The 14172-nt window shown below is 43.1% G+C and overlaps 1 protein-coding gene across 11 annotated transcripts in view; it reads left to right on the top strand.

Moving 5' to 3' along the window:
* The window catches only part of LOC123514385 (CLIP-associating protein 1-like), a 317191-nt gene that overhangs the window by 271416 nt on the left and 31603 nt on the right, over nt 1–14172 (top strand). For 5 of the 11 annotated variants that reach the window (XM_045272272.1, XM_045272282.1, XM_045272273.1 and 2 more), the window contains 2 exons: nt 9314–9345; nt 12758–12799. In XM_045272272.1, the coding sequence (XP_045128207.1) occupies nt 9314–9345; nt 12758–12799 (74 nt within the window). The remainder of the gene's footprint in view (nt 1–9313; nt 9346–12757; nt 12800–14172) is intronic. The other 6 variants (XM_045272279.1, XM_045272283.1, XM_045272280.1 and 3 more) reach the window with 2 other exon arrangements.

Below are 14172 nucleotides of genomic sequence, written 5' to 3' on the forward strand. Positions count from 1 at the left end.
AATCAATCAAGAGGGGGGTCATACACTTAGGGGAACGTCGCCTCGCCTACCCCATGGCGCCACTCCAGGCGATCATGCCTCGCAAGTCTCCATACAGGCTCCCTTCCTGTGTCAAATAACTCCCAGCAAGAGGTATCGACTTGCTGCAGCATGAATTCTGTGGACGTCCCTTTGGTGTCTTCCATGCTGGGTTATCCCTTTTGGAGACAACCCGATATGCAGGATTGGCTTCTGGGTAGCGTGCTACATGCCCATATAGTCGCAGTTGGTGTTGATGGATCAGTCTCATGGAGTAATCACTGATTTAACACAAAGTCATACCAGCAGTACCCCATGATCCTGCGAAGGCGTTTAGTACCAAAGACATAAATTCGCCTCCTCAGATCGGTGTTCAGTGTTCATGTTTCACAACCATAGAGTAAAAGAAGAATCACCAGCAACTCGAAGATCCGAATTTTCGTCCATCTGCAAAGGTACCGACAACGCCAAATACTCGAGTTGAGCGAGACCGTAACGCCGTGGGCCAGGCCAATCCCTTGTAGAACATCTTGGCTTGACCCACCATTGTTACACACTACACTATCACAATATGTGAAGTTTTCCGAGATCCGAATGCCCTCACCACATGCATGGACTGACTGTACTGTTTCATCCCGTAAACCTCCAAACACCTGAAACTTGGTCTTGGGCCAGGAAACCTGGAGTCCCAGGGGCTTTGTTTCCTCATGCAGTTCCTCTAGAACCATTACCAGAACCTCCAGTCACTCAGCAAAGATTACTGCATCATCGGCAAAAACAACATCTGTAATCTTAGTATTGCCGACAGATGCTCCACAGTGACTTTGGTCTACAACTCTGCCTAGTACCCAGTCCATGCAAGTGTTGAAAAGTGATGGAGCAAGCACGCATCCCTGCCTCACTCTCGTATTCACAGGAAAGAAGCTAGACATGCCCCCTCCACATTTCACAGCACTCACAGGCCCGGAGTAGACAAATAGACAAATAATCCTTGCAGGAATCCCATGGAGCCACAGAAGATCCCAAAGTGTCTTTCGATGCACTGAATCAAATGCCTTCTTGAGATCAACATAGGCTGCAAGCATCCCTTGTTGAAGCTCACATCGGCGCTCCACCAGTAGACGAAGCACTAGGATCTGGTCAGTTTTTTACTTACCAGGCATGAACCCAGACTGTTCAGATCTCTGGTGTTTCAGCAGGTGACTGCAGATACGCATCAGCAACAAATGGGCAAAGACCTTGCCTGGTACGCTGAGCAGTGTTATACCGTGGTAGACGTTGCAGTCCTGACAGTCCCCTTTCCACTTCCAGATAGGGATAACCAATTCCTTTTTCCAGTCAGGGGGAATGGTACCTGAATGCCATACAGCAGTCAAGACAGAATGCAACTCACAGATCATGGCCTCACCCTCTGCTTTGAGCAGTTCTGCACTAATGTTATAAATGCCAGTTACCTTTCCACCCCTCAACTTTGCTACAGCCTCTTTGACATCATCAATGGAGGGTGCAGTTTCGTCAATGGGTGGATCAACATGCAGCATCTGTAACCCTGCAGTTTGAAGCTGTCCACTTGGAGGATCCACCTTGAATGGCTGCTCAAAGTACTCGGCCCAATGAGCCATCTGCCCATCTACGTCCGATACTAGGTGACCATCTGCTGTTCGGATAGCACTTGCATAAGATGTAGCATTTAAATGACACTTTTTATTCTCAGCGAGACTCCTGACATACCTCTACAGCACTCCAAACCAATTGGAGACTGTTATTGCATACTCCTGGTCACATATGAAGTCCTTCTGTTTCTCAAGATGAAACACAGTGTGATCACATCTTGGAGGCTTTCAGGACTTCACATGAAGCTTGAGTGTAACAACAATAAGCCTTTGATTATTTGCAAATAATTCGGCACTCCATAAAACCCTGCAGTTCTTGAGGATCCTTCAACAAGTACTAACAAAGATATGGTTGATCTCCTTCGCTACCCCTCTGGCATTGCTGTATCAAGTTCAGTGGTGCAGCGCTGGTCTCTGATACCAAGAACCTACAATTCTCAACCTTCTAGATCTGCAAGATTCAGAAGGAAAGAGCTGTTGTTGTTTCTGGTACCAGAGCCATGAGGACCAATACATAACTCGTAGTTGGCTCTCTCAGTGCTAGTGACAACATTAAAGTCGCCCAAGACAATAAGTGCATCACGACAGGGACACTGGTCCAGTACAGAGCTTAGTTTGGCATAGAACATCTCCTCTTCAGTTTCACACACCTCGGTAGGAGTGTATACTGCAACAACAGACATGAAGTCTAGACTATGCTTCAACCTTAGTCCCATTATACACTCATCAACTGGAGTAACCTCTACAACGAAGAGCTGCAGTCTGCTGGAGACGCCTATGGCTAACCCCTTGAATGGTGACTGTTACTTGTGCCAGACCAATAGTAAGTAAAAACCCTTGCTACTAGTCTTGCCGCTGCCAGGCCTCCTTGTCTTAGAGTCCCACCAAATCCACCCTCAGGCTATTGAGCTCATCCTATAGATGAGCAATTGTTGATCTTCTGAGAGGGTCAGGACGTTCCAGGAGCCCACACGTAGAACCCTCCGAAGGTTTATCCCAGGAATGGCCCGACGGACAGGCTTCACATCTGCCACCCCATTTGCACGCCCCAAAGTTATAAATAGGGGGAGGGGATCCTCTCGTCCCTCTCAGGACACAGGGATCTCATAGGCTTTCCCCTGCATCCGTCATTAAAGAAAGAGAGAAAAAAAAATGGTAAACAAGCACAAAAGTGTGAAAAGTAGTGTATTTTACAGTTTTCAAGTTTTAACCAGTACTTTATGCATCCATTTTATTTTTTTGCTTATTCCCCATGAATTTGTTGAGAGGCAAGAGTTGTGGTGTATTGTTCATATTGACGATATGCAACATGCCTGATGAGCTCAGCTAATAATTCACACTTGCCACGCTGTGCTTGTGTGTGTGCTATTATTAGTTTGATATTCGAGTGGGTGCCAAAGAGGAATATGTATGGTAATGCGGGACCTACTGGAGAGGTGATTACCTAGCTGTTGGCTAGTCTATTGCATCATGCAACAACCCAGCTTGCTGCTTTGCCTTGTCCTGTCCTCCACCCAGATGGAAAGTGGAAGTGGTCCGTCCCAGATAATGACACAGGGCGCCATGCATGCTCCTCTTCCCTCTGACTATTTCATGCCTACAGTAAAAGTACTTTGTAATGATGTTTTCCTTGCCCTCGCTGGCCTAAACCCTTGGAAGGCTTATGGACCTGATGGGGTCTCTCTTATTGTTCTCAAACACTGTACTTCCGTGCTTGCACCTTGCCTGGCCAAACTCTTTCAACTATGTCTTGCGGAAAGTTTACCTACTTTCAGCCTGCTCCTAAAAAGGGTGACCGCTCTAATCCCTCAAACTACCATCCTATAGCCTTAATCTCTTGCTTGTCTAAAGTTTTTTAATCTATCTTTAATAGGAAGATTCTTAAACATCTGTCACTTCACAATCTTCTATCTGATTGCCAGTATGGTTTCCGTCAAGGTCGCTCTACTGATGATCTTTTGGTTTTCCTTACTGTGTCTTGGTCATCCTTTTTTTTTTTTTTAGAGATTTTGGTGAAACTTTTAGTGTCATGTTAGACATATGAAAAGGTTTTGATAGTATCTGGCACAAAGCTTTAATTTCCTAACTGCCCTCCTACATTTTCTATCCTTCTCTCTGCAACTTTATCTCAAGTTTCCTTTCTGACCGTTCTATTGCAGCCGTGGTAGATGGCCACTGTTCTCCTAAACCTATTAATAGTGGTGTTCTTTAGAGTTCTGTCGTGTCACCCACTCTCTTTCTATTATTCATTAATGATCTTAACCCAACTTCTTGCCTTATCCACTCCTATGCTGATGATACCACCCTACATCTTTCCACGTCCTTTCAGAGACTACAGATCATCCAGAGATACCACAGAACGCCTGACTTTTGATCTTTCTAAGATTTCTGATTGGAACAGAGAAAACTTAGTAGTTTTCAATGCCTCAAAAACTCAATTCCTCCACCTATCACCTCAACACAATCTTCCAGACAACTATCCCCTTTTTCTTCAATAACACTCAACTGTCTCCCTCTTCTACACTGAATATCCTCGGTCTGTTCTTTACTCATAAGCTTAACTGGAAACTTAACATCTCATATCTTGCTAAAACAGTTTTGATGAGGTTAGATGTTGTGAGGCATCTCCGCCAGTTTTTCTCGCCTTTCCGACTGCTACCTTTGTACAAGGGCCTTATCTTCTGATGTGTGGGGGGTTTTCACTCACACAATTTTACTAGATAGGGTGGAATCAAAAGCTTTTCGTCTCATCAATTCCCCTTCTCTGACAGTCTTCAGCCTCTTTTTCACCACCGAAATGTTGCATCTCTTTCTATCTTTTATCGCTATTTTCATGCTAACTGTTCTACTGATCTTGCTAACTGCATGCCTCCCCTGGTGGTAGCTAGTAACATGTTGTATCTATCCGTCTTTGCTGTGGGTGCTGTATGATTTCATGCTTCTAATCGTTACTTTTTTTTTATAGAGAGAGAGAGAGAGAGAGAGAGAGAGAGAGAGAGAGAGAGAGAGAGAGAGAGAGATATATATATATATATATATATATATATATATATATATATATATATATATATATATATATATCTATATCTATATCTATCTATCTATCTATCTATCTATCTATCTATCTATCTATCTATATATATATATATATATATATATATATATATATATATATATATATATATATATATATATATGTATTATATGCTAATAATCTTCCGCTAAGATCTTAGTGGTGAAAAGACGTAAGGGTCAGGTGGTAACAGGTTCTCTCGGAAGTACACTTGTCTCACCCAGAGGGCGAGTGCTCAAAAACCGTACAGACAGCGGGGAACCACCGCGACGGATGAAAAAGAAGAAAAAAATGAAGGTGGGTGGCGCGTGTTGAGCTGAGAGAAAATTATTGTGAAGTTAAGCCACGATGTTGCTTTCAACGCTTTGTTGCGTTGCTGGCCAGGCTGTCATCCACATATGCCGGGTGCGCGGCAGCCTTGCTGACACTGAAGAGGCAGTGGTGCGCGTGATAAGCTGAGAGCTGTTGAGGCTTGTGATGCTGTAAGCTGAGCCGGGCACCCGAGCATTGCTGCACCACGCTGCCTCCCTCGTCTGTCCTCCGTGGCGTGGCGTAGCGTGCGTGTATCCTGGGACATTGATCATACCAGGAACAAGTAGAATGGCAGTGTGCCGTAGTCGCTATCACCAGGGTGTGGCAGCCTCAGGAACCGGCTTGTGAGGGTGAGCCGTGGCCGCGTTTCCTGCTAGTGTAAAGTGACTCCCCGAAGCCCCTACATCCCAGGCTAGTGGCACCGATCCCTTCCTTTAGCCGCTGTTATTCCTCCCTCCTTCGTTCCCCATTATCCTTTGTGGAATCAAGAACCGATTTGGCATAAAATAATTGCCATAAATTGAGCAAGTTAAAAAGAAATCTGCTTAAAAAGATAGAGATAATTTGCTAAAATGGTAGAAATTGGCATCAACACTTCATTAATTAACGTCCCGTTGACGTCCAGGTGATGGCTCACACTCTACCATAAGTCTGCCATCGCGTGGCATGTCTTATATTCCTCGTTAGTTCTGCTCTTGTCGTGGCCCAGTGATGCTATTTGAAGCAGGCCTCAAGCGAATATTCTACATAATAGTTCAAAAATCCACTAGACTTGTTATAATCTACAATGTTGAAGAATACAACTGACATACATGAAGCACTGAGGCGTGTAGTGCTGCCTTCGTGAAGCAGTAAAGGGTGAGACAGAGGTGATGGGCTGCAACGGAAAGCTTCGCCCTGAACGCCACGCTAGGCTATGATAGAGAGGAGTGATTGATTGGATTTTGGCGCCGCAAGACCGAGGGAGGGAGGGAGGGGTGGTGCAGTGCCGGGACAGGAGCTAGGATGCCGCGAGGTGATCGTCATCCTAGCCGATCACCTCGCGGTCACCCTCCAGGACATGATCACTTAGCTGAACCGTCTCACCCTGCAAGACGACACCTAAAACCACACAAACGTCGCTCGCCAGTGCCAGTCTTCGCTCTTCTGTATCATTCATCCCTCATCCGGGCCTACAGTCCAGTATACCAGATTTATACCAGACTTTGGTTCCTGGTTGCTGTATCGTTTTAGGGCAGAAAATTGACGAACAGTCATCATCATCATCATCTTTATTATTATTTTTATTGTTATTATTGTCGTCGTCGTCGTCGTCGTCGTCGTCGTCGTCGTCGTCGTCGTCGTCGTCGTCGTCGTCACCACCACCACCACCACCACCACCACCACCACCACCACCACCACCACCACCACCACCACCATCACTACTACTGCTGCTGCTGCTGCTGCTGCTTTTTTTTTTTTTAATGGCCTATAGCACCTGTAGGTATACTTGAAGAGTATGTATGGGAAGCGCAGTGCAGCTTCCACCCATTAGTGACATAGGCAATTTTATTTATAGTGGTACCCATATTAGGGCTCAAATCGCCACCCAAGCGCATCTTTGGTGTAACCACCTAGAACTTGGGCATCATGGTGACTTGTAGGTATCTTTAAACTACTCGACAAATGGCAAAGTTTCTAGTTGGGACATGGTGGGATTCGAACCTACGCGTGAACATGCCCGATTTCACGCTCACCACTTTATCCACTACGCCACCACCACCACTTCCTCCTCCTCCTCCTCCTCCTCCTCCTCCTCCTCCTCCTCCTCCTCCTCCTCCTCCTCCTCCTCCTCCTCCTCCTCCTCCTCCTCCTCCTCCTCCTACTACTACTACTACTACTACTACTACTACTACTACTTCTACTACTTCTACTGCTACTACTACTTATACATAGATCTTTAGTAGTGCGTTGAATGAATAGCGAAAGAGCAGGTTTGAGACAGTATTAATTATTGTGATGAGGTGGAGGTGATGACGAGGTTGAGGGTGAATGCAAGTGTGAAGTGGGCTAGTGATGCCCTGACTCGACTCCCCTCCACCCCATCCACCCGACCACCACTTTTTTAAGATGTCAAAATGCTTCTTTCCTTTCCCTGTTCCTCTTAGTGTCGCGTAGGACTTCGCTTCTCATATTTTTTTCGTTTCTTTTCTTTTCTTTATTTCTTTTCTTTTATTTATTTATTTATTTATTTATTTATTTATTTATTTATTGAGAGAGAGAGAGAGAGAGAGAGAGAGAGAGAGAGAGAGAGAGAGAGAGAATGACGATTCCTGTAATCCTCATCCCCTGTGAATAGCACCTATTTTAAGCGTCCCCGTCTCCCTCCTTTGTGTCCTGCCACGCGGTGCACTCCTCTCCCTGCTGGACTTTCCTTGGGAAACCTGAAGACAACTCCCAGCTGAACGAAGTGAACAAATGATATACAGTACATCAGCGTCAATGTCTAGGCATCGTTACAGCCCCCGAGTGTTCCCTCCATCAGCTGTGTGCCTTAAGGGGGTATCACACTGGCCTATGATACGAAGAACGAGGAATATCCGCTCCTGATGGCTGGAACTTTCCCGAGATTAGCGGAACAAAGTTGGGATGGCTTCATATCCATTCCGGTTCTCTGTATGCTATCCCGATAAAGAAATAAACATAAGATATGTAATAAAACCCTATTATTTAAACAAAAAAGAACGTGCCTAAATTTTTCGTATCGGAGTGTTAAATAGTATTTCATCAGTCTAGAACTCTAGAAAGATGAAATATATGAATATCATGTCGATAGTTTGGGCTCATGGCAACCATCTCCGACTCCAAAGTTGTTGTCGCGCACCTCTCGTTTCTTCTCTAGTTTCTTTTTCTTCCTTTTCTTCAATAAGAGGAAGTGCAAATGCAATTCCAGCACGAAACACAGCTTGAGATATAAGCAGCATGGTTTTGTTCTGGTTTGTTTTTTAATTAGGCTTGGTCTTGGTTGCTGGGCCGTTTGCCTAGCATAGCAAGAACGCGGCTAGCTTGTGTGCAATAATGTTCGTGGTTTCGCACCAAGAACCATGGCCCGTGTTCCGCGTATTATATGCTAGTATGTTACCTCCTTTAGGTGTCATTCCTGTAAGACGGATGGTGTCAGTACACCTTCCGTTGTATGGGGTGGGGTGCAGTGATGCTTGGTGCGGGTAGTGATGGTGGCCTGCAGTCAGGTAATTCACTGCCGGCAATAAGTATGCCGAGAGAGAGAGAGAGAGAGAGAGAGAGAGAGAGAGAGATTTTTTCATTTGAGGGCACAAGCACAGCCTTGCACCACCAGGCCAGCACACACAATCGGCATGGCGGGAGGTGGCGTTTCATTCCAGCACCTTTGATATAAAACTTCGTTTCCTTCTTCCCCCATTGCTCTGCACGTAAAACTATGAGAAAGCGTGGGCGTGTTCTTGAGTTGCTAGTGTGTGAGGAATGGTCAATAAGAAGCGGCACTGAAGAATCTAGACTGCCGGCCGCTGCTGCTCACCTCCCCTGTATATAGACTTAAGAATCTGCTGCGGATTATGATTGTTCCCTACCACCACTTACAAATTCCTGTACAGGAACCATGTTGGTTGAAATTCTTTTCCTCCAGTATTAGGGCTTTAGGGGCAAATATTATAGTATGCTCTTTAATTATGTCAAAGCTGACACGATGTGAGCCTCGTCTGACTTCATCCTGCTAGCGTGTACGTATATCGGCCGAGCATGTGTGTGATACCATAGTGTAGGCCGTGCACTGTGGTGTAATATGATGCGCTCTATTGTCCGTACACAAGACTGCATTGCAAATTCAATTATCTAAATAATAGAGTAAAACGAGAAATGTGAAGATACAAATTGTGTTTTTAAGTGAGCCAGTTAGTATATGTCATTCCTTCTCTACTTTTATGGTAATTCCACCCAGTATGAAGTGACTGGCGTATGTTGCATGTTGTGTAATATTTGACATTGTTTAGCGTAAGACGTAGGTATGTAAATGCTGTTATAATTTATAATGACTGTAATCGGTATTATGTATACTGGTTTCATGCGTATGAGGTACTTATAATAATTCTATAGGATGTTGTTGCGTGTTGTTACTGCTGTATTTTATGATAATTTCAGTCCGTACTAAAAGAACTGTGTGTGTGTGTGTGTGTGTGTGTGTGTGTGTGTGTGTGTGTGTGTGTGTGTGTGTGTGTGTGTGTGTGTGTCCATTAATTTTGTACTTTATGATAATTGATTATTTTCCCCCTCTTTCCAGGAAAAGGCGATGATGACGTGGATAGAGCAAGTGTGAGTATACTCAGTCTGTCCTGGGACGCGTGTAGGCGTGCGTGCAGCAAAGTGAAGGCATCACTTGGTTTATGACTGTTCTATCCCTCAGTACTGTATGTTCTGGTTCACGTAGATGGAAATTGCAGTCCCTGTGTAGCAAATCTCTCTCTCTCTCTCTCTCTCTCTCTCTCTCTCTCTCTCTCTCTCTCTCTCTCTCTCTCTCTCTCTCTCTCTCTCTCTCTCTCTCTCTCTCTCTCTCTCTCTCTCTCTCTCAGTTTTCACCTTAGTGGAATTTTCTTCCTTCCTGTTTGTGTATATGTGTATGTATTTGTTTGTATAATGTTACTTTCTTTGTTTTTCTTCCTGGCTCGACACACACACACACACACACACACACACACACACACACACACACACACACACACACACACACACACACACACACACACACACACACACACACACACACACACACACACACACACACACACACACACACACACACACACACACACACACACACACACACACACACACACACAGGGGATTGAGAGTTGATTTTAATGGCGCTTTAAACTATTTGTACTCGTGATGTTTTATCGTCAAATGACTATATTTCTCACTTTAGAAAATTTAAACAGACTTTGACAGGAAAAATGTTTTCTTGAATCTATTTGGACCCATAGCACGATTTGAAACATGAAATATTGAAATTAAATAACACCACCACTTTTCTGGTTCCAGCAACTCCGTCTTCCTTGTGCAGACTGAGAGGCGGTGTTTAATTTATGGGGTAGGCATGAGCCTACTTTTGACGTTTTTATTTCTCGTGACTCGTACATTTTTTTATTATCAAGTTAACATTAAGTAGGTACAATTGATATCAAGTCATTTTGCGATCAGCTGTTTTGAGCTACTTGAGGTTACTCTTACATATCATGATCATTGATCACTAAGGGCCCACGTGTTCAGTACAGTTGCATGTCTGTATTATGTTACACTTAGTTTATTATTAATGAAATCCTTATCGCTCATAACGACACCGCTGGAGATTTAATACAATAGTTTTTTTTTTTTCGTATGTAACAACTCACTCACGAAACTATAAACTCAAATGTTAATTTTTCTCACTTATTCTGCAGAACAATAACAGTCGTAGTACTCTTGGCATTCTGATAACATTATTTTCTTCATATAACTGTTTGTGTTAAATACTTTAAAGTAATTCAATTCAGACGTTGAGTTATCTTGAATTAACACTACCTTCTACACACACACACACACACACACACACCTGCGAGGGGCGGCGCTGGCTATACCTCACCTTCTTGAGCCCAAGTATGAGCCTCCACCCCTACATCACCTCCCTTGTGTGTTACCCTCTTCACCTCCATTCCTCCTTTCTTTGTTCTCTAACCTCCACACTCCATCCTACGTACACGTGTACCTTTCTTGACTTTTTTATTCTTTTCATCCACATTTTCTCCCGCTTTGACTTGCGAACCTGTGTCTTTCCTTCCAGCCTCTCTAATGTGTGTCTCGTATTTGTGTCCTCAGCCTTGGTAGTAGGTTGTAGATTATCCTGCCTGTGTACGTGTAATGTTTGTTAGTTTATTATGTATATTTGTATTGTATTTGTATAGGTGATGTGCACTTCCCTTAATCTATTTCAGTGTTCATGCAAGACCTAAAGAATTTTGTGTTCATGTATACGTGGGCACGTTCTGTTGAATCACTGTCTCCTGTGCGAGTGTCTGTATGTATGTACTGTATGTGTGGGTTCACGTTCTTTTTATCCGAGTTTTAATGCACTTGAACATTTTTTCCATGCATAATGTTTTGATACTTCACCCATACTATCCCGCCCCTCTTTTGTGTATATGTGCATATGCGTGTGCGTGCATTGCGATGTAGGTGTGCGTGTTCGCTGCGTGCGTGCGTGCGTGGAGTACAGCAGAGGTGTGGCAGGGCTCGCATGTCATTCCGTGTAGCCATTTGTGGACTGCTCATCATGTGGGTTTTGGTACCCGAGTACGCACACCTGGTCTGTTTTGATGATCTTATACCAGCGCCTGTGTTCGGCGCTCACAGACCTACCCACTGCCTTCCTGAGATGCGAGCAGGGCAGACTGTGTGTTTGCTGATGTATTTTATCTCGAGGTTAGAAGGTTACGCAACAACAACAACAACAACAACAACAACAACAACAACAACCACCACTACCACCACACTTCTGACCTCTATTTACACATAGGGTTGCCACCTCCACCTCCTAAAAATACGGAATGCATTATCTGAGGTTGGAACAGTGATGGCGGGTAGAAAGTCAATCATATTGACAAGGCTTGAAGATAAGCTCTTCCATAAGTACCCTGTATTAGGAGGAATTCAAGGATATCTTGACTAAATGTGAGGATATATTGCAAAATACATTCATCAGTCAAGTTATCAGTAATATATTTTTGAAACTACATGTGTCTGTATAAATTCTAAAGAATGAGACACTGAAAAATATATTTCCCTTAATTAAAGAAAAAAAAAGAAAAAGAAAACTCGTTTGAAGAAAACAGTAGCTACCTGGAATATGAATGGATCATAAATATAACCATTACTTATACATTTTCCAAGTGTACAGATCCTGCAGACGTAGCCATGTTCAGTACCAGGTACCTAACAGGGATGAGACACAGGCATGGCACAGCACAGCAGCAGTGTTCTCCGCCCCTCTCATTTCTAGACTAACAGTAACAGCCGTTGGTGATGGACCGTGGAGGCGGAGCGAGATATTAGTCATATTACGTGCACTGTTCACGTAACGCATGGGCGGTACGACAAACCCCTAACAAATTTCATATATTTTTGTGAACTAGTTATGTATTTATTTCAATATTTGGTCATGATGACATTAATTTATTTCATTTGCTTGACTATTCATACAGGCAAATACGGAACAAATGGCGTTCCGTATTGGTTCAATACGGAACGGTTCCATATTTTAAGGGACAGGTAGCAACCCTATTTGCACAACATGCATGTTTGGTGATTATTAGGTGAAAGAGGTTGTTTAGTTGTTGAATTTGATTTCAGGATGCTTTCATGATGAGACTTCTGTAGTGTCTGTCTGTTTGTATGTCTGTCTTGGTTATGATGTCATTCAACATCACTAGAACTAGGTTGAGTGGGTATAGTGGATCTTTTTATTGTTGGTGATGAAAGGGCGTGGCACCAGTGATGAGGACATGGGAACTGTGAGGACATTTGAAATGCATGGATGTTGTTAGAAAAGTATTGTGAATGTGAACAAAAGAGGGAAAGTTGTCTTGTGTAGTGGGCACAAGAAGCAAAGAGCTTGTGGGGGAACTTAAAGAATGGGGTAAAGGAATATCATGAGCACTCCAGGAAGGTAGCTTACTGATTTCACCTCCCACAGCAGCGGTCTTTGCCACGTCGCATCCTAGCGTTGCGGAGAAAGGTAATTCATGAGTGACCTAAGTGTGTTAATTCACTAATTCTATGTGTGTGTGTGTGTGTGTGTGTGTGTGTGTGTGTGTGTGTGTGTGTGTGTGTGTGTAACATCCAAGTTTCAGAAATTTCAGCCCATTAGGATGGGCTGATGATCAGTACCTGATTTTAGTTAATGCAAGCCAAGAGATCATAGAATATCTCGGCTCTTAGATTGTACTAATTATGTTCCATGGAATGATGTATGAATATCTAACTTTGGCTTTCATGTGTGTTGGTTGAATGTAGTATTTTCATAACTGTCTTCTTCTTTTGCTGGAAAATTAGGTGCATGTATAGTGGTTGTTGAACTGCGCAGTGAGTGGTAGTGGTGCAGATGGTGTATAAAGCAGTGCTGGTTTTAGAGGCATAATCTTAGTTGATGCTACCTTGTTCTGCATTCCTTACATTGTGTTAAAAAATATTAGATGCCAGTGAGCAGGTGTATTTACCTAGTTGTATTGTATAGGGTTCGAGTGGGTCTCATAGTGTCCTGTCTCCATGTCATCCAATTTTTCATTAAAGTTATGCTCATTATGTGCTGTAAAAACTTCATCACTCAATGCATTCCACTTTTCCATTGTTCTATGTGGAATACTGTATTTTCCATTATCCTTCACACACTGCCTTATCCTAATCTTCTTTACATGTCCTCTTGTCCTTCTAGCTTCTTCTGTCACCAGTACCGGGTCTTCTTTGTCTATCTTTTCAATGCCTTTTACTACTTTATACATTGTTATTAGATCTCCATGTTCTCTTCTATCTTGCAAGGTTGGCAGTCCCATTTCCTTCACTCTTTTTTCATATGTTAGATCCTTTAATTCCGGCACCATCTTTGTAGCTATCTTCTGAATCCATTCTAATTGTCTTATATCTTTTTAGAGCTCAGTATCCACACCGCTGCTGCATATTCCAGCTTAGGACGTAACATGCTTATAATTATTTCTTTTCATCATCTTTGTCCATGAATTTAAATGCCACTCTTATATTAGTTAACATTGTATATACTAATCCAAATATCTTACTTATGTGTTTTTTTGGGGTTCAGGTTTTCCTCTATAATCTTTTTCTTCCTCTTTAGTCTTCATTATTTGTTCCTCTCTCATCAAATAGTTCCATACCTGTCTTCTCTTACTGTTTCCTACTTCCATTACGTGACATTTCTTGGGATTGAACTCTAATTTCCACTTCTTACTCCACTAGTAGATTTTGTTTATATCTTCCTGCAACAGCAAATAGTCCTCTTGGGTTTTGATTACTCTTACCAGCTTTGCATCATCAGCAAACAAATTAATATAACTCTTTACCCATTGTGAATGTCGTTTACATATATTTGGAACATAA

This window comes from Portunus trituberculatus, chromosome 37, assembly GCF_017591435.1.
Source record: "Portunus trituberculatus isolate SZX2019 chromosome 37, ASM1759143v1, whole genome shotgun sequence".
In the NCBI taxonomy this organism is placed as follows: Eukaryota; Metazoa; Arthropoda; class Malacostraca; order Decapoda; family Portunidae; genus Portunus; species Portunus trituberculatus.